This window comes from Panthera onca, chromosome A3 (genome assembly GCF_046562875.1).
Source record: "Panthera onca isolate mPanOnc1 chromosome A3, mPanOnc1 haplotype 2, whole genome shotgun sequence".
NCBI lineage: Eukaryota > Metazoa > Chordata > Mammalia > Carnivora > Felidae > Panthera > Panthera onca.
This window is the reverse complement of record NC_138341.1, coordinates 23,181,585-23,203,321: the sequence shown is the minus strand read 5'-3', so window position 1 is coordinate 23,203,321 and position 21,737 is coordinate 23,181,585. Positions and strand designations below refer to the sequence as shown.

The window sequence follows — 21,737 nt, the reverse complement described above, 5'->3', positions numbered from 1 at the left end:
TTACTGATGTTAAGGAAAAAAAAAAAAGGCATCTCCAGATAAGACAGCACTACCTATAAAGTGATTCACTGCTTAGATCCTAAAGACAATAACTGACAAAGTACTTATTTCAAATATGAAATAAGACTGAAGCAACCTTCTAGGTTTTTCAATTCTGAGTATTCTAAGTTTGGGATAGATAATACAGTTAGTCCAAAATGACACATAATTTTTAACTGGAATATACTGGGTCAAAAATAACATTGTTGAGGTTTCTAACTATACGTTAGGCTAATCTTAACATGTTTGCAATTGTGGCAAGGGAAATGGTAAATAACACAGGTAATTTACATAACCTCTCTGTTCCTCAGTTTCCTTATCCATAATATGGAGAGAATAATATTGTCTACGTTAGAGGATTGTTGCAAGGATTAGATGAACAATTAATTATAAAACGCTTATGATTCTTCACTACATGTTGGGCACTGTTCTCTAAGGTTAAATAAAATCCTGCCTTTGGAGTCTGGATAGACCTATTTCCTTATCCTGACTCTGCCAATTGCTAGCTGTAGGATACTGAGCAAGTTACTTAAACTTTCTGAGGCTCAGTTTCTATATATTTAACATGAGGATACTATCTGCCTCACAGGACTTTTCGGCGGGTTAGATATGTGTAAAATCCTTATCACATAGTAAGGAGCTGGCAAATGATAGTCATATATAGGTACTTTCCCAACATATGAAGGGAATTGTGGGGACTCTTGAAAATTTTGCTTGGAAAGAAAGAAAGGCTTCTGCTGTTAAAAATGAAAACCTTAGGTTTTGTTTTAGTGGGTCAGTTGGTTAAGTGTCCAACTCTTGACCTTGGCTTGGGTCATGATCTTGTAGTTTGTGAGACTGAGCTCCACGTCAGGCTCTGCACTGATAATTTTGCACTTGGAATTCTTTTTCCCTCTCTCTCTGCCTCTGCCCCACTTTCTCTCTCTCTCTCTCTCAAAATAAATAAACTTAGAAATGAAAAGAAAACCTTAAAACCCCCTGATTAAAACCAGTCTGCTTAAACAGAGTACCGGTGGCCTCCTCCAAAATAATTGCTAAAGAATGCTAGCTAGGCTAATTTCTTTAGTGAATTATTTTATAATCTACTTAAATCCTTCAAAGAAGTTTTCAACAAACATGTAACAGTTACATATCTTTTATTTTTAAAAATTTTTACCAAGTTCAAAAAATTTTTAAGTTTATTTTGAAAGAAAGAGAGAGAGAGTGAGAGAAGGGGAGGGGCAGAGAGAGAGGGAAAGAGAGAGAATCCCAAGGAGGCTCTGCATCATCAGCACAGAGCCCAATGTGGGGCTCGAACCCATGAACCATGAGATCATGACCTGAGCCAAAGTCAGAAGCTTAAGTGACTGAGCCACCCAGGTTCCCCCCACTCAAGTTTTTATTTAAATTCTAGTTGGCTAACATATAGTGTAATATTGGTATCAGGAGTAGAATTTAGTGATTCATCACTTACATATAACACCCAGTGCTCATCACAAGTGCCCTCCTTAATATCCATCACCCATTTAGCCCATCCCCTACATACTTCCCCTACATCAACCTCAATTTGTTCTCTATACTTAAGATTATGGTTTGCCTTCCTCTCTTTTTTTTTTTCCCATCCCCTATGTTACATTTGTTTTGTTTCTTATATTCCACATATAAGTGAAATAATATGGTATTTGTCTTTTCCTGACTGACTTATTTCACTTAGCATAATACACTGTAGCTCCATCCATATCATTGCAAATGGTAAGATTTCATTCTTTTTAATAGCTGAGTAATATTCCACTGTGTATCTTTATCCATTCATCACTTGATGGACTGATTTGGGCTCTTTCCATAATTTGGCTATTGTTGATAATGTTGCTATTAACACTGGGGTGCATGTGCCCCTTCAAATCAATATTTTTGTATCCTCTGGGTAAATACCTCGTAGTGCAACTGCTAGATCTTAGGGTAGTTCTATTTCTAGCTTTTTTAAGCACCTCCATACTGTTTTCCAGAGTGGCTGCCCCAATTTGCATTCCTACAAACAGTGTAATAGGGTTCCTTTTTCTCTGCATCCTCGCCAACATCTGTTGTTTCCTGTGTTGTTGATTTTAGCCATTCTGACAGGTGAGGTGGCATCTCATTGTGTGTGTGTGTGCGCACATGCACACTTTATTTCCCTTATGAGTGATGTTGAACATATTTTCATGTGTCTATTAGCCATCTGGATGTCTTCTTTGGAAAAATGTCTATTCATGTCTTCTGCCCATTTCTTAACTGGATTATTTGTTTTTGGGGTATTGGGTTTGATAAGTATAGATTTTGGATGCCACCCCTTAATCTGCTATGTCATTTGCAAATATCTTCTCCCATTCCATAGGTTGCCTTTTAGTTTTGATGATTGTTTCCTTTGCTTTGTAGAAAATCTTTATCTTATGAAGTCCAAACAGTTCATTTTTGCTTTTGTTTCCCTAGCCTCCAGAGACATGTCTAGTAAGAAGTGGCTACAACTGATGTCAGAGGTCGCTGCCTGTGTTCTCTTCTAGGATTTTGATAGTTTCCTGTCTCACATCCATTTCGTATTTTTATGTATGGTGAAAGAAAGCGGTCCAGTTTCATTCTTCTGCATGTCACCATCCAGTTTTTCCAACACCATTTGTTGAAGAGACTTTTTTCAATGGATATTCTTTTCTACTTTGTCTAAGATCAGTTGACTATATAGTTGTGGGTCCATTTCTGAGTTTTCTATTCTGTTCCACTGATCTATATCTATTTTTGTGCCAGTACCATATTGTCTTAATGACTAAAGCTTTGTAACATAACTTGAAGTTGGGAATCGTGATGCTTCCAGTTTTGCTTTTCAAGATTGCTTTGGCTATTCATGGTCTTTTGTGGTTCCATACAAATTTTAGGATTGTTTGTTCTAGCTCTGTGAAACATACTCATAGTATTTTTTTTTTTTTTTTGAGAGAGAGAGAGAGAGGGAGAGACAGGGGGAGAGAGATAAAATGAGCCAGGGAGAGGCAGAGAGAGCAGGACACAGGATCTGAAGCAGGCTCTATGCTAACAGCAGAGAGTGTAATGTGGGGCTCAAACTCATGAACTGCAAAATCATGACCCGAGCTTAAGTTGAACACTTAACCAATTGAACCACCCAGGTGCTCCTGTTGGCAGTATTTTGATAGGAATTGCAATAAATGTGTAGACTGCTTTGGGTAGTATAGACATTTTAACAATATTTGTTCTTCCAATCCATGAGCATGGAATGTTTTTCCATTTCATTGTGTTATCTTCAATTTCTTTCATCAGTGTTGTATAGTTTTCAAAGTACAGATATTTTACCTCTATGGTTAGGTTTATTCCTAGGTATCTTATGGTTTTTGGTGCAATTGTAAATGGGATTGACTCCTTGATTTCTCTTTCTGCTGCTTCATTATTAGCGTATAGAAATGCAACAGATTTCTGTACATTGATTTTTGTATCCTGCAATTTTGCTGAATTTGTGTATCAGCTCTAACAATTTTGTTTGGTGGAGTCTTTCAGGTTTTCTATATAGAGTATCATGTTGTTTGCAAATAGTGAAAGTTTGACTTCTGCCAATTTGGATGCCTTTTATTTCTTTTTGTTGTCTGATTGCTTAGGCTAAGACTTCTAGTACTATGTTAAATAACAATGGTGAGAGTGGATATCCCATCTTGTTCCTGACCATATAGGAAAAGCTCTCGTTTTCCCCATTGAGGATATTAGCTGTGGGTCTTTCATATTTGGCCTTTATGATGTTGAGGTATGATCCTTCTATCCCTAATTTGTTGAGGGTTTTCATCAAGAATGGATGCTATACTTTATCAAATGCTTTTCTGCATCTATTGAGAAGATCAAATGGTTTTTCTTTTCTTCTATAAATGTGGTGTATCACATTGACTGCTTTATGAATACTGAACCACCCTTGCAGCCCAAGAATAAATCTCACTTGATCACAGTGAATAATTCTTTTAATATACTGTTGGATTCAACTCGCTAGAATCTTGAGAACTTTTGCATTATGTTCATCAGGGATATTGGCCTGTAATTCTCCTTTTTGGTGGGGTCTTTGGTTTTGTCTGGTTTTGGAATCAAAGTAATGCTGGCCTTATAGAATGGAAGTATTCCTTTTCTTTCTTTCTTTCTTTCTTTCTTTCTTTCTTTCTTTCTTTCTTTCTTTCTTGTTTGAGAAGAATAGGTATTAACTCTTCTTAAATGTTTGGTAGAATTCCCCTGGGAAGCCATCTGGTCTTGGACTTTTATTAGAAGATTTTTGCTTACTGACTCAATTTCTTTGCTGGTTATAGGTCTGCTCAAATTTCTTCCTGTTGAAGTTTTGGTAGTTTATATATTTCTAGGAATTTATCCATTTCTTCCAAATTGCCCAATTTATTGGCATATAATTTTTCATAATATTCTTTCATAATTGTATTTCTGTGGTGTTGGTGGTGATCTCTCCTCTTTCATTCATGATTTTATCTATTTGGGTCCTTTCTTTTTTCTTTTTGATAAGTCTGGCTAGGAAGTTAGCCAGCTCCTAGTTTCATTGATCTGTTCTGGGTTTTTGTTTCTATATCATTTATTTCTGCTCTAATGTTTATTATTTACCTCCTCCTGCTGGCTTTAGGCTTTATTTGCAGTTCCTTTTCTAGTTCCTTTAGGTGTAGGTTAGGTTGTGTATTTGAGACTTTTCTTGCTTCTTGATGTAGACCTGTATTTCTACATACCTCCCTCTTATCACTGTTTTTGCTGCATCTCAAAGGTTTTGGACTGTCATGTTTTCATTTTCATTACATTAGCTTTTAAAAAGTAGAGGTAAATAGGGCTGCCTGGGTGGCTTAGTCGTTTAAGCATCTGACTTCAGCATAGATCATGACCTCATGGTTCATGGGGTCAAGCCCTACCTCTGAGCGGTCAGCACAGAGCCTGGAGGCTGCTTTGGCTTCTGTGTCTCCCTCTTTTTATGCCCCTACTCTGCTCTGTCTCTCTCTCTCTCTCGAAAATAACCATTAAAAAAGTTTTTTAAAGTAGAAGTAAAGATGTTGATTCTAACTATAAATGTTTCCATAACAATGTAAAATTAGGTTCAGAGCTACCTAAAGTGAGGAAGCAGAATATCAGAATTTCTTATTCCTTCCATATTTAGTATTTCTTCCTTAACACTTGTACATCTTTATTTCCTATTTCTGGAATGTCCTCTCCCTTTATTTGTCTTAGTATCGCTTTTCCTTCAATGCTGAGCATAAGTCCCACATTTTAAATACTCCAGCTTTTAGATTGTATTGTTTCATTGTTAATCTGACATTAGGACTTTTAACGTGTCTAGTACTCAGATATCTATCTGTCTATCTATCTATCTATCTATCTATCTATCTATCTATCTTTTATGAATGTAACCAATCTACGGAAGAACTCTGGGCAGGAAGAGTCTCTCATACACCTATCAAAGGCCCTCCACACAATATTATTTAGTCATATATTTTTTATTGATAGATGAAAATAATTGATAGATGAAAATAGGAATTAGAGGCCACTGACATTATAAACTTTCAACAGCATGATTTTTATAAGAATTCTGTCACAAACTCTAGTGAGAAGAGCAGAGAAACATAGGAAGCAAAGGGCACACAGTAAGTTTGGTAAACCATTCTTTCTACAACAAGCTAGGCATCAGTCTCTCCACATGCTAAACCAGCTAGAAAAATGCATGCACACATATTTGTGTGCTTTTCTAAATACAATTTTTTAATACCTATTTTATTTTGGAGAGAGAGAGAGAGAGGCAGAGAGAGAGAGAGGGAGACATAGAATCTGAAGCAGGCTCCAGGCTCTGAGCTGTCTGCATGGAGCTCGACACGGGGCTCACACTCACCAACCATGGGATCGTGACCTGAGCCGAAGTCAGTTGCTTAACTGACTGAGCACCCAGGTGCCCCATTTGTGTGCTTTTAAATGTTTGCACATATTTTATACACACAAATATAATTAGAATATTATTGTGATAACAGTTAATTAAAAAGAAAATTGTAAGAGGGTCAGGAAAGCAGGATTTAGTTCTATGACCTTAGGCAAATTATGTAACTTTCTGGGCTACAGGGTGTATTTTGTATATGAACAAACAGGTCACTTACAGTCCTCAAATTCTATGATTTATGAAAGTAACTTCTTTAAAGCATTGGTAGCACTTGATCTACTGGGAATGTTATCCTAGTTTTTACTTTATCTTACTCTTCTGTCATTTTTAGTGATTTTGTTGTTGTTGTTCTTTTGGTGGGTGTTACAAAATTTAATATCTGGACCTCTGTTTTTCTCTATATATTTTACTGGTTATGATCTCAAGAGATAGTATAGTATAGTATAGGTGTTAAAAAAAAAAACAACCCAACTCTGCGTGTGCCTGGGTGGCTCAATTGGTCAAGTGTCTGGCTCTCGATTTCAGCGCAGGTCATGATCTCATGGTTCGTGGGATCAAGCCCCGCCTTGGGCTCCATGCTGACAGCACAGAGCCTACATGGGATTCTCTCTCTCTCTCTCTCTCTCTCCTCTTTTTCTGCCCCTCCTCTGCTCTTTCTCAAAATAAACAAACAAACACCAACTCTGGAATCAGACTGCCTAGGTTTGAATACTGGTATGCTGCTTGACTAACTGTGTGACCTTAGAGAAATCATTTATTCTCTCTGTGCCTCAATTTCCTCTTCTGGGATTATCTAGCTAGCTGTAAGAAGAGTTATGAGAGTTAACACATATGCAGTACTTAGAACAGTGCCTGACAAGTACCCAAAAAGTACTAACATCACTTTCACCATGGATCTCTTATCTACTCTACCAAGCTTTCAACATCACTTATATGTGTTGACTCATACTTTATTCGTACCTGTTGACCATTCACTTAATTATCCAAGTATCACCTTAAATTCATATGTGTGATATAAAATTCCTTATTTTCTCAATAAACCAGTTTGTTTCTTTAGCATTCCCTATTTTCATTATGGAACCCATTACTCCTTCTGTTCTACAGATTTGAAACCCTGAAAGTGGACTTTCCCATATAATCTATATCCAACTGGTCAGCAAGTTATGACAATTATAATTTCATAACATTGATTTTTCTTTGGCATCATTATATTCAGCACTAGGTTGATACCTTCCTTTCTGACCTATACCAAGTTTAGCAGTTTTCAGTACCCTCCCTATATTGGGTCTCTGCTGCATATGGTCATTGGATTATTTTGTTTAAAACTCTGTTTATATCACATCTCTGATTTCTAAATTCTAATCTGGAATCAAGTAGTAGCTGATAGACAAATAAGCTATGATGATACTGTGCCATCTAGGCCAGAGTACATAACAAGATCAGAGAAAAGATTCCTTTAGATAAAATTGCTACCCTCCATGATGCATAAAGGGACTGGAATTGGAGTCTAACTCTCATCAGATTGGCATATTCCATAATTTGTGAGCCAATCTAGAAATCAAGCTATCAGCAACCTAAATAAATTCCACCTCAGAGGAGCTGCTATCCAAAAAAGTAAACTAACTGTAACTAAGAAGATAATAATAACAGAATGAGTAGGGAAATAGTCTTTACTCTTTTCTGGAAAGGCCTACATATATTTTTCAATTAAATCATACCTCATCTCTTTCCAAAAAAGGATTATTGGCAGCTGACAAAAACAGCAAATAAATTTTTCATTAAACTAGCACCCAAAAGGGAAAAATTTGGCTACAGGAAGAAAATAGAGGGGCGCCTGGGTAGCTCAGTCAGTTAGGCGTCCGACTTCAGCTCAGGTCACAATCTCGTGGTCTGTGAGTTCGAGCCCCGCGTCGGGCTCTGGGCTGATGGCTCAGAGCCTGGAGCCTGCTTCCGATTCTGTGTCTCCCTCTCTCCCTGCCCCTCCCCCGCTCACACTCTGTCTCTCTGTCTCAAAAATAAATAAACGTTAAAAAAAATTAAAAAAAAAAAAGAAGAAGAAAATAGATTTGCCAGTAGTAATGAGTAGTAGAATTGAGGTAGGTAGAGAGAAAACTTGGCTCTTAGCTTCTTTGCAGCAACTAAGGTTAAAAAAAGAGACAAATTACAAAATTCATATAACCTGGAAGGAGAGAATTAAGTTGACAGTGGTATATATATATATAAAGAGTGCCAAGTTTAAGTACTAGCAGGCCCTACCACTTATTAAATAAATGACCATGGACAAGTTACAACCTTTCTAAGCCCCAGTTTCTTCATCAGAAAAATGGACAGAATATACTATTTAGTTCCTGAGATAAAATAATAGATATATGTGTGCCTTTCAAATTAACCAGTATGAGCAGTAGAAGCTAGATGTCAGAGAAAACAGAGCACTGAGAAGTCATTAGATATGATATCACATCCTGAGTTTACCATTTAATTGATGTATGATCTTGAGTAAACCTCAAACTCCTTGGTCCTCAATTTCATCAGATGTAAAATAAGAATGCTGCAACTCTCACAGGCATTTTTGTGAGGATAAGAAGATAATCTACATATGAAAATATTTATGAATTTATGAAGCACAATGCAAATGTAAAGTATTATCATTGTAAGCCAGTTTATAAGTACTATCATAACTTGGGTTTACTTTAGGGTGAGACTCAAGAAATGAGTTGGCAGTATGTCAATACCAGGCTCTCAATAACAAATGTATAGAATACTTAGCTAAATTTCTAACGCCATGTCTTGCACTTTAATGCATCAAACTTCAGGGCAAAGATGATGTAACACTTTTTTACAACAAACCCCCATAATACTGAACTTAAGTGTCTTACTCATTAGGTAGCTATTGAATGAATAGTTAAGAGAACAGGATAAAGTCTACGTAATTTCTTTTCCTATGTACTACAATGATTCAAATGTACCTGGTCGGAACAGCCATAAAAAAGCTTATCTATGTGCCCCTGTTGTAAGAGGCAGTGCTAAGTCAGCAAGTTTTATAGTTTATTGTTTTTCTACTACATGGATAAGAAGGTATGAAAAAGAATCAGAAGCTTTAAATCCCATTCACTCTGTCAGCCAGCACTATTTACTGAGTACCTACTATGTGACATGCACTGTTCTAGGCACTGGAGGTCCAATAAGAAAATAAAGACCATACCCTCTTGGAATTTATATTCTAGTAGGGGGAAATCGTATTTGTAAGATAATTAAAACAGAGTATGTTATATGATGGTTAAGTGCTATGGAGGAAACTACGAAAAGAAATACAGAGGAACAGTGGGAAGTAGTACTTGTTATTTCAGCAGCTTTATTGAGCTATATTCTCAAAATACCATACAATTTACCCACTTAAAGTGTAGAATGGCTTTCAGTATGTTCAGAGTTGCACAACCATTATTATAGTCAATTTTAGAACATTTTCATCACTCCATAAAAAAAGTAATCACACCCCATTTCTCCTTCCCCTTGGCCTCTGGCAACGACTAAGCTACTTTCTATCTCTTTGGATTTGCCTATTTTGGACAGTTTATTTAATGGAATCATACAATATGTGGTCCTTTGTGACTGGCTTCTTTCGCTTAGCATGTTTTCAGGGTTCATCCATGTTGCAGCCTGTATCAGTACTTGATTCCTCTTAATTGCCAAGTAATATATCACTGTATAAATATACTATATGGTTTATCCATCCATTCACTGAAGGACATTTGCGTTTTCATTTTTTGACTATTACAAATAATGCTGCTATGAATACTCATGTACAAGTTATTGTGTGGACATACCTTTCCTTTCTTTTGTATATACAACTAGAACTGGAACTGCTGGGTTGTACGGTAACCCTGTTTAGTCCTTTGAGGAACTGCTACAGTTTTCCAACACAACTACACTATTTTACATTCCCAACCAAAGTGTATGAGGGTTCCATTTTCTCCATATCTTTATCAACACTTGTTATATTTGTCTTTTTCACAATAGCTATCCTCGTGGGTGTGAAATAACATCTACTTGTGGTTTTGATTTTTCATTTCTCTGATGGCTAATGATGTCGAGCATCTTTCCATGTGGTTTTTGCCCATTTGTAGATCTTCTTTGGAAAAGCCTTTTCAGATCCTTGCCCTTTTAAAAGTTGTCTTTTTATTGTTGAGTTGTAAGAACTCTTTGTATATTCTAGACACAACTCCCTTATTGGACAGAAAATTGGCCAAAATTTTCATCCACTTTGTGGGCTTCTCACTTTCTTCATGGTGTCTTTTGAAGGACAAAAGTTTTCAATGTCAATGATAATCTCTATTTTCTTTTGTTGCTTGTGCTTTTGAGTTCAAGCTTCTGCTCGTATGATCTCTGAGAATCCTAATCCAAGGTAATGAAGATTTACACCTGTGTTTCCTTTTAAGAGTTTTGCAGTTTTTAGCTCTTACATTTCAGTCTTTGATCCATTTTGAATTAGTTTTTATATCTGATATGAAAATTGGGGTCCAAATGCATTCATTTGCATGTAGATATCCACTTGTCCCAGCATCATTTGTTGAAAAGACTATTCTTTCCCCATTGAATTTTCTTGGTACTTTTGTCAAAATTCAATTGAACATAAATATGAAGGTTTATTTCTGGACTCTTCAATTTTATTCCATTCAGGGAGATACTACTTGATGCAGGGTGCTAAGGAAAGGTTTCTCTGAGGTGCTATTTAAGTAGAATCCTAAATGAAGTGAGGAAGTGAAGCACACGGATATCTGGGGGAAAAACATTCCAGGCCAAAAAAAAAAAAAAAAAATCCTGAGGTAGGAATGTCCTTGGTGTGTTTGAAGACGAGCAAGGAGGCCAGTGTAGTTGGAGGGAAGAGAGATGAAGAGATGAGAAGAGAGTTGGCAGACCAGGTAGAGCCATGATAAGGGTTTTGCCTTTTACTCTATGTAAGATGGGAAGCCTCTGGAGGCTTTTGAGTAGAGGACCAATGATTTGACTTACTTTCTAAAAGATTTACTCTGGCTGGTGTATGAAAATATACTACAGGAGAGAAAGATTATAAGAGAGACTACTTGGAAGATTATGGCAATGACTGAGACATGAGGAGACAATCAAAGTAGGATTTAGTGGTAGAGGTCGTGAGAAATGGTAGAATGCTGGACATTTTTTTAAGGTATGGATGTGAGAAAAGTATAGGGCAACAGTTTTTTGGTCTGAACAACTAGAATGATGAAGTTACCATTTATTAAGATGTGGAAGACTATATATAGAAGGAGAAGTTTTGGAGGTCTGTGTAGGGGAATCAGAAACTGGATTGTCAGCATGTTAAGTATGAGGTATTTACTAGATAATGAAATATGAATAGGAAATTTAATATGCACATCTAGAATTAGGGGAGAGATCTATTGTCAATGTCAAAGCCTTGAGATACTAAACTTTTCTGTAAATCCCATTACACAACTAAGTTTACAGTTATCTAAAACTTTTTAGTCTTTTACACATACACCATTAAGGTACATCATACTCTGTCTCTTTAATAGTCTTATGCCAGCAACTGAAGTAATTCCATCTCCAATTGTGTAAATTAAGTTGTTGCAGTTATAATGCTAGTTGTTCTATCTTAGGAGTGGGTGGGCAATCTGCCATGAGGTGAGCATTGCCTATCCCAGCCTCTTGCCTCTGGTGCCCATTCCATGCTCTTAGCTGAGTGTACCATGGGGCTTAAAGTGTTCACTTTGAAAAAAACCAGAGTGTTCAAGTAAGATCTACTATCATGTCCAAGGATGGCACAGGGGCACCAATTATCCACTCCTGACCTGGGGACATAGAGATAAAACATAGCAATACATGACTCTTTCAATGTCCTCTAATTGGAATGAGTTGTTTAAATCCTTTAATGAGGATCTATTAATTTGGGGGAGGGGAGATATACACTCAATTTTCCATATTTTTCTGTTGAATTTCATCTTTTTTTTTTTTTTTTTTTTTAGAAAGAGTGAGTGAGTGAGCAAGGGGAAGAGAGAGAGGAGAGAGACAGAGAATCCCATGAAATGCAGAGAAAGAGGAAGAGAGAGTGTGGAGCCCAGAGTAGGGCTCGAGTTCACAAACTGTGAGATCATGACCTGAGCTGAAGTTGGATGCTTAACCAACTGAGCCACCCAGGCACCCCCACTGAATTTAACCTTGAAAAAACTTGGCCTTGCTATTTCAATCTTCTAAGTTATTTCTGAATCCTTTAATTTCCCTCAACATTCAACAATCCTCTTAATTTAATACACAATTATCCATACTTGCTAATACTTTCATCTCATTAATAAATATAATTAACAAGGTTAATTCCAGGCAGACTTCTGTGACACACCTCCAAAGTCTTGCCTGAAGTTTGACACTAATCCATTAATTGGTTCTTTTGCCTATCATCATTTAACTGGATATAACTTCATTTCATTACAGCATTAACTAATTCACATTTACCAAACTTTACTAGTACTGGCCTACAATGATCACTGCCCTCCATTAATTTTCTATTTTAGAATATTTCTTTAGTTTGAAACATTAACTTTTTTCTTTATTGAAAACCTAGAACATTAGGTAAAATAACCCATTTTCTAATTTTTAGTGTTTTTCTGTTTGACTTAATAGAATCTGGCATCAAGGAAACTTACTTTATGTATTATTCTATGTGAAAAGAGGTATGATTTTTAACATATTTAAATTTATTTAAATTTTACACCATGTAGTTTGCATTTTAATCTTGGGAACTTGAAATTTCACATACTTTATTTGATGGAAATTATTATTCACCTCCAAATGTTATTAACATATTTTGCAATCTGCACACTGTCCTTTCCCAATATTCTGGTCATCTTTTAGACTAAAGAAACACACTAAAACAAAAATACTTACTACAGAAGTAGGCTGTTCTGAAAAACAGAAATGACAATTTTTAATTATTGTGGTAAAAAATTAAAATATCAACATTGTAATATACAAGATGTATTCACGGTAACCATCAAGGTTAATAGCCTACCCTTACATATACAAAAAATGTATTAGAAGCACATTTAAAAACAAGACAAGGGAAATTACATAAAGAGAAAACAGATTACATATATAAAGTTTTTTAAAAACCTTACCTCCTCACAGCATCGCCTGCTTACAATAGCCCTATAGTCAATTCTATCCCAGAGTTGGTCCCTTAATTTTAAGAAATTAGGGAACAATTTTCTCCAGTTTTTCCCTAAAGCCCATGGAAAAATTTCATATTTGGATTCTTCTTCATCTTCTTCAACTGTATTAGCCAGATACCTAACAAAAAAGACCAACAACTCAAAAAAGAAATGGGAAAAGGACAAGAACAGGCAGTTCACAAAAAAATATATAAATTACTTACAAACACATAAAGGTGTTCAACCTCACTCATAATTAAAAAATGTAGACCAAAAATAGAAATACAGTGAGTTGAGTTCTGGATATTTTGTTTGTTTTTTAATGTTTATTTATTTTGAGAGATGGAAGGGGCAGAGAGAAAGGGAGAGAGAGAATCCCAATCAGGCTCAACACTTAGCATGGAGCCCAACATGGGGCTTGATTCCACAACCATGAGATCATGACCTGAGCTGAAATAAGAGTCAGAGCTTAACCAACTGAACCACCCAGTCGACCCAAGTTCTGGATATTTTTGTATTCCTATAAAATTTGAACTTTGTTCCAGGATGCAGTTAAGTTACTTAGAAACAGTCTGATCCTTTCAGGCCTTGCTTTAATGATTTGTTAGGTGGATCTAGAGCAATGTTCAGTCTGGGGTAATTATTCCCCACTACTGAAGCAAGACATTCTTGAGTACTCTACTCAATATTCTGTTAATTATGAGTTTTTTCAGTCTGGCTGGTGGGAACAGGCAAAATTCCCAGCTCTGGGTGAATATTAGGCACTGTTCCCTCTAATCTTTCCCCACACCCAAGTAGTTTCCTTATATACATATGGAAATCAGTATCCTCCTAAATACATGAGGGGGATCAGGCATGCACAGAAACAGGTACACATGACTCATAATAAAAAGAATCATCAACCAAAATTGACACGTTAGAAGTAACAGACATTAAACAGACAAGGACATTAAAACTGTTATATTTACTCCAGATGTTCAAAAAGAACAGGAGACACAAAGTGTACTTCTAGAGATGAAAACTATCTGTACAATGAAAAATACATGGAGTAGGATTAATAGACTAAATACTGCAGAAGAAAAGATTTGTGCACTGAAGACAGCAATATAAACTACCTAAACTGAAACATATAGAAAAAAAGAAACAAAAATAATAGAGCCATCAATGAGCTGTGAGACAACTTCAAGTGGTCTAATGAAGGCGAAACTGGAGTCCCTAACAAGAGTTGGGTGGACAGAAAAAATATTTGAAGAAATAATCGCTGAAAGTTTTTGAAATTTTATGAAAACTATAAACATACAAAGAAGCTGGATGAACTCCAAAGCACAAAATATGAAGAAAATTACACCAACACACAACATAATCAAATTATTCAGAACAGGTGATAAAGAGAAAATCGTAAAGGCAGTCCAGACAAAAAATGAGACATTAGATAACACAGAAACAGAGGTAATGACAGAGATTTCCCACTGGAAACAATGAAAGCACCATAGATGATTTTCTAAGAAAAACAAGCAACTTCCAATAAAAAAAGTGTAAAACATGTAAGGGAACAGTGTACCATAAACATAAACAGACCCTGAGGTCTGAAGATACTGAAATTAATAGTCCAACACGAAAGAAATAAATCCTAAAAGCAATAAGAAAGGAAGGCAAATGATCCCAAGTGGAAGGTTTGAGATGCAAGAAGGAATAGTAAGCAAAGATATAAATATGTAAGTAAGTCCTTAAATAAATGTTCAGTGTAAAAACAACAATAATAATGTCTCAAAGTTTTTGGAGGGCTTCATGTAGAACCACAGAATTGCAAAACAAGAGAATATAAGTTGAGAAAGGGGTGACTGGAGTTAAAATGTTTACGGCTCTTGATTAAAAATAACTGGGATAGAGCTTCCTGGTTGGTGAACATGCAGAGATCAAGGGGTGCTGAGGGGTTATGGAAGCTCCATGCCTTTTCCTCATACCTTGCCCTATGCAAATCTTCCATCTGGCTGTTCCTGAGTTATATCCTTTTATAAGAAACCAGTAATCTAGTAAGTTAAAAAAATAGGTAACTAGGATAACTGCTGAAAGGATATAGACTGCATAATTTCCTAAAAAGCAGAGGAATAAAAGGTATCAAAAAATAAAAATTAAAAAGATCTCACAGAAAAAGTGGGACGTAAAGACAACAAGATAGTAAAAAATTCAAATATATAAGCAATAATATAGAATATTATTATTCTGCAGTGAAAATGAATGAACTAGAGCTACACATATCAATATAAATGAATCTCAAATCATATTATAAAGCAACAGAAGGAAGTTACAGAAGAACAGTGCACATTATTCTTTTACATATAGCTTAAAAACAGGAAAAACCAAACAATATATTATTTAGAGGGTTATATACAGAATAAAGAAAATCAAGAAAATTACTATCTGTGGAAGGGAGGGGGCTCTAACTGGGAAATTGTGCACTGTGAGCCTCTAAGATTCTGGCAATGTTCTATTCTAAAGTTGAGTCATGGGTATATGGGTATTTGTTTTGCTTTTTCTTTAACATAAACATATACACATTCCATATACCACTTTTATAGATATGTCACATTAGAAAAATTCAAAAGGCACAGAAATGTATAGTATACTTCTATTCATATAATATATACACTGGTTCATGTATAGAAAATTATTTCTAGATACACATGATATGTTCATTGTTCTTGAGGAAGGATGCCAACGTCTTGAGACATGAATACTTACTTTTAATTGTATACCCACTTATGTCCTTTTAAAAAACTACATGCATATTCAATTTAGTTACATTAATATAAAAATAGCACCTATTACTTTACCTTCCCTTAAAATAACTGTACATATTTTTAAATTACCATAATATAAAAGCACCTCATATGAAACCCATTCAGTTATATGAATCCAATCATGTCCTCTGTGAAATTACATAATTTCTTACTTTAGTATCCTTGATAGTTCTTAGTAAAGGGTAGACAGAAGCCAGAGGTTGGCTCCTTTCACGCTTGTTAACCAAATAAAACAAAATCTATAACATACTATGGTACTATGCTATCAGAACTACATTGTAATTCTACTCTAGATTAACAATTTTTCAGGCTCAATGTTATAAAAATATTTGTATTGTATGCATGTAAGTTGTCTTCTAATTTGAAATAGATTTTCTTGGAGCAGAGTTCATTTCTTTTGTATAATAGCTAATTATGCTTATCCAAATAAAGAATTAAGAACAACCACACGTTAAAGGATGCAAAAAAACAATTTAGATACATGTTCCTTCCCTTTAAGCAGCCTATAGTCAAGTAGAAGAGGTAACTAAGTATGAAACAAATAACTGTACAAGAGAATATGGAATAATGACAATAAAAGTCCTGAGTGTTGTAAGAACATATAGGAAGGAAAAGAACTTGAGTTAGAACTGTGGCTAACTGGGACATTTGGGTGACTCAGTCAGTTACACATCTGACTCTTGATTTCAGCTCAGGTCAAGATCTCAGGAACTGTGAGACCGAGCCCTGCGTCAGGCCCTGTGTTGCACTTCATGCTGTAAGTGTGGAGCCTGCTTGGGATTCTCCCTCTACCTCTCAAAATAAATAAATAAACTTAAAAAAAAAAAAAAGAACTGTCGCTAAGAAAATATTTACTGAGAATTATTGAGTCAGGATATATAAAAAAGTATGATTAGATATAAAATGGAAATTATAATCCATGTTATACAGACTACTACACGGTAAACTCGTGCTGCTTTACTTTACTGGTAATAACATTACCAAAATGTCAAACAAATCCAATTTCAGGCATTTGTAAGAATTAAAAAGAAAGCTTCTTTTGGTTTGTTTTTAATTTGCAGGTAGAAAAAACTACAAAATAGATATTGTATCAACACAGAGGTATAATATAATACTAAGGAGACATGTTAACAGCAATGTAGCTTAGTGGTTAATCACTAAATTTGGCCACGGGCAAGTCACACCTGACTGTGCACCCCAGCCCTGCCACTTACTAACTTTTGTGAGACTTGGAAGTACTTCCCTTCCTAAGTCTCAATTTCCCCATATGTAGAATGAAGAGAATTTAATAATGTATCTCACAGAGAAGATTCAAGGAGCTTATAAAAAAACAATTTTTGCGGTGTCCTGCACATAACACTCAGTATTAGTTAGTACTATTATATTCCCACAGTTTATCAATCATCACTAAATTTTATAAGGTTCATTATCCCTTATGCATGGGGAAATATGTCTTCTAAATACAAGGAGATCAGTTTCTTCTAGTCCTATTTCTTGAATCACACTTTGAGTCTGAATTAAATAGACTTTGAGTAAAAACTCACTCATCAGTGCAAACAGTTGTTGAGGTATTCAACTTAAGTATTTTTTATATGTAGTTCCCTAGTTAAGTACTTAAAATTATATTCATACATTCCCAACTGCAGTATTATATCCAGGTACTGGGTATAAAAAGTTTCGAGATTGAGATACATTTTCTTAAACATTGCTTCTAGTATAATTCTGACCTATAGGCTGGAAAGCCATGTTATTAAAACCATTTAACAGAAATGGTTAGTATCAAAGCTAGTATGAACGATCCAATATAAAGTCAATAGAAGAATAGAAGAATTGGAAAAAACAGCTATATTCCTTGGTCAAAGTTCAGTGTGTTAAGTCAAAGAGTCAGTGGTTACTAAAGAAAGGTGTCAGATATGAATAACTTCTTTTTTTAAAATGTTTTTTGATGTTTACTTTTGAAAGAGAGAGAGAGGCAGACAGAGCACGAGTGGGGGAGGGGCAGAGAGAGAGGGAGACAGAGAATCCGAAGCAGGCTTCAGGCTCCAAGCTGTCAACACAGAGGCACCCAGGCACCCCAGATATGAATAACTTCTAGGTTACAGACAAAAATCTATAATTAGTATGTCTGTAGCATTTTCCACAAGTTGTTTCATGTAAAAGGAAAATGATGATGACTTTAAGTTTATTTTGAGAGAGAGAGCATGCACATGTGCATGAGTGGGGTAGGGGCAGAGAGAGAGAGGGAGAGAGAATCCCAAGCAGGCTCCACACTGTGTGGTGGAGCCCAACAGGGCGCTCGATCCCACAAACCATAAGATCATCTGCAAGATCATGATCTGAACCGAAAACAAGAGTCAGACGCTTAACTGATTGAACCACACAGGTGCCCCAATCACGATGATTTTTGCTATAAATTTACTGGAAATTTCAAACTGAATATTCTGGATTTTAAAACATATCTGAGTCCAAAAGAGGAGAATTTGGGATAATTTATATGGAGCACTCTGAAATATGTAAAAGATACAATACAAACCCAAGTGGAATACTGAAAAATAAATCTTACGCATATGGCAGGATAAGATCAGTGAAAAGAACATAAAAATATTCTATTAAAGTAAAAAAATATACAACTTCTATATATAAAGCCTATTCAAGGATATACATCAGGTTTTTAAAAGCCTCTGTTTTATTTTTTTATGGGTTGCAATGTTAACTTCATTTACTTATTTTTTTAAGTAAGCTCATACCCAATGTGAGGCCAGAACTTACAACACAGAGATCAAGAGTCGCAAGTTCTACCTAATGAGCCAGCCAAGTGTCCCAAAACAGACTGTTTTAAATAAGTTATCATATATATTATAAATAAGGACCACAAAAATCACTTAGTAGAAAGCATACTTACAGAGCAATAAAGAAATTTATCCTGGTATGCTCATTTATGGTAAATTTAGCTCTCTTGAAATAAACAAAGGTCATAGCCAAAAGATACTATAGGGAAAAAAGTAAAAGTTAATATTAATGTTTTACGTTCATACGTAAAACTGCTTTAAGATAGTTATCTTTAAGATGAATAATAAGCTAAAAACAATAAAGCATTATCTATCTTTATTACAGAATTACCTATTTATTTGGGTCCTTATTTTCTGGCTTCCTGTAATCCATGTGAATGGTAAGAAATAGTTCTGAACCATTTATCATGATTAAGATTAGGAAGAACTCCTAAATTTTATTATTGCCAATATTTTTTGAACCAAAACCCTAATTTTTTTCTATCTTAAATTTCAAATACATAGAGAAGTTGAAATAATAATAAAACAAATAACCATACATCCTTCACCTAGATTCATCAATTGTTAGTGTGTTGCCACATTGGCTTGACATATGTATCTATACAAAAATTTTTTCCTGACTCCTTCCAGTTAATTGCAGACACCTATACTCATTTTTCATTCATTCAGTCATCCATTCATTCATTCATTCATTCTTCATTCATTGTGGGGGGGATTTTTAAATTGAGGTATAATTGACACAGATGTATATATTTAAAGTTTACAGTGTGATGATTTGTTATATACATTGTGAAGTGAATAGCAAAAACAGGTTAATCAACATATCCTTCACCTCACATAATTATCTTTTTTCCCTTTTTGTTAAGAACACCTAGGGTCTACTCTCTTAGCAATTTCACATACTCACTTTTAAAAATAACTTCAAATCAGAAATTAGAATAATTTATTCTAATGGCTCTATTTTCTTCAGAAAAAAAGTGTTTTAAATGTGTTATTAGAAAGACATATCTTTCCTGGTATTAGGGCACTGTCCAGGTTCTATATGTTAAAAATAAAAACAATTAAAGTACTGATGTATTAGATTCTCTCTCATAAAATGCCTTTTTATTCTACCTTCACAGGATTCACTACAAAGGTGACTCCAAGTTTTCAAGATAACTTTCAGTAGAGAACTCTTAAATACGGTATGCATGGTTAGTTACTTTAAAAACACTGCCCCCTGCTGTCCAGCAACTTTAATTACTGTAATGCATTTAAAACTGTAAAGTAGGAAACTTACAACTCCACATGCACATTACACAGCTATTTTATATGAAGGCATTAATATTAATTTTTAGAAGTGTTAGAAAAATTGTTATGTTTAAAAATATCTCATCTTTTAGAAATACATCTTGAAATATTCATGGATAAAATAGTCTAGTTTTGGGAAGAAGGATTAGAAGAAACAAGCAGAGCCATGAGCTGATGATTACTGTAGCTCCATGATAGGCACATAGAGGTTTTTTAATTCTATTTTCTCTACCTCAAGGTATACATGTTTTAAATTTTCCAAAATTAAATTTCCAAAATTAGAGATTAAAAAGACCAAACTTCGATTTTATCTGTGTTATCTTAAGCTTGAAATAAAAAAGTTCACATCAATATTAACTTAATGTATATTTAATCATAAGCCAGGCTTCCATTCAAACCTTTCCCACATTAAATGGGACATTAAATTTAAGTGTGAAATGAAGTCATGCTGAATTTTCTGATATGACTACCTGGTCTAAGATACCATTTATAAAGCTGAGATCATAATTGTTCTGCTAAATCTAAAGAGTACAGAAATATGGTCCCTAGTATGTAAGTCAGCATCATGACGATCTTTTAGAAACACAGATTCCGAAATAAAAAACACAAGTACCTAATTTTATCTATAAAATTATTGGGATTTGTTTTACCTATAAAATATTAACTGTATCACAGACCACCTTAGTGAAATTAATCTCAGAATATTCAGTAATTCAGAATTACTCCATAGCTTGATAAGAGGTGATAATTCTGATCAAAACATGTTAAGTCTATACTGATTCTTGTTTTCAATCAGATAACAGACTTAAGGTCACTTAAATATAATTAATAATATTCTGCAATTCCTCAAGTATAAAATGAGTCTATGATGTATGCTAATTTCAAAAATTAATGCATAAGGATTACCCCTTAGAAGGAGCAACGCAGGCTAGTCCTTTTCCTAACAATAATTAATAGGATAGAAAATTCTTATAAGGTTTTGTTAAAGTTCTGATGGTTTAGTAACATAATAATTACATCTTTACCAAATTTACCTTGTCTGCAATTTTACAGCAGCAGTCCATCCACAAGAAATCTTGAATTAAATCGTCATCTAGAACAAAAGGTAGCTATGACTTGTCTTTTAAAAACAGAATGTTTCCTTTTGAAGAATTAATTTCAAGATAGGGAATTATAAATGATGCTTAGAAATCAAACAAAAATGCCTGGACAAGTACTGTCTAAAATGTAATTTTCACTTCTTTGGTGCATTTACCATTGCAAGCACTGTACAAAAAGTTACGGCTTTTACTCTTGGGTAATCTGATTTGCTCTGGCCAGAGAGGGTATGGTAGAAGTGTTTGGTTTCCTGACTATCCCAATAGCTCTTTGAGAAAGATGTCTTGGGTAACTGTAGATTAGCTCTTTATTACTTTCAAAAATCAATCTTTACTGGTAGAAATGGAGTCTGATAAAAGATAACTCAGTCTTTAAGAAATAATGACTAAATGAATATTACTGATTTTCAAAATGTTTTTACTCTTTCTACTACTTTCCCCTGTTAGGTCTCAGGGTATTTTCAGTTTTGAATTCTTCTTTTCACCTATTTATCTCTGTCCAATTATCTATTATCCAAATAATAATGAAAATGTCTATATAAAGATTCATAATTTATTAGCTATTTACAATTAATACTTAATTCTGGAAAAACTGAGTATTATGACAAAAGATTAACAAAAATACTTTTAAAATATGC

The 21,737-nt window shown here is 34.7% G+C and overlaps 1 protein-coding gene across 4 annotated transcripts in view; it reads right to left on the bottom strand.

Moving 5' to 3' along the window:
* Positions 1-21,737, bottom strand: part of SPDYA (speedy/RINGO cell cycle regulator family member A) — a 45,176-nt gene that overhangs the window by 7,733 nt on the left and 15,706 nt on the right. For all 4 annotated transcript variants that reach the window (XM_060651658.3, XM_078444835.2, XM_060651668.3 and 1 more), the window contains 3 exons: positions 21,037-21,095; positions 18,826-18,911; positions 13,090-13,261 (listed from right to left, as the gene is read on the bottom strand). In XM_060651658.3, coding sequence (XP_060507641.1) covers positions 13,090-13,261; positions 18,826-18,911; positions 21,037-21,095 — 317 coding nt within the window. The remainder of the gene's footprint in view (positions 1-13,089; positions 13,262-18,825; positions 18,912-21,036; positions 21,096-21,737) is intronic.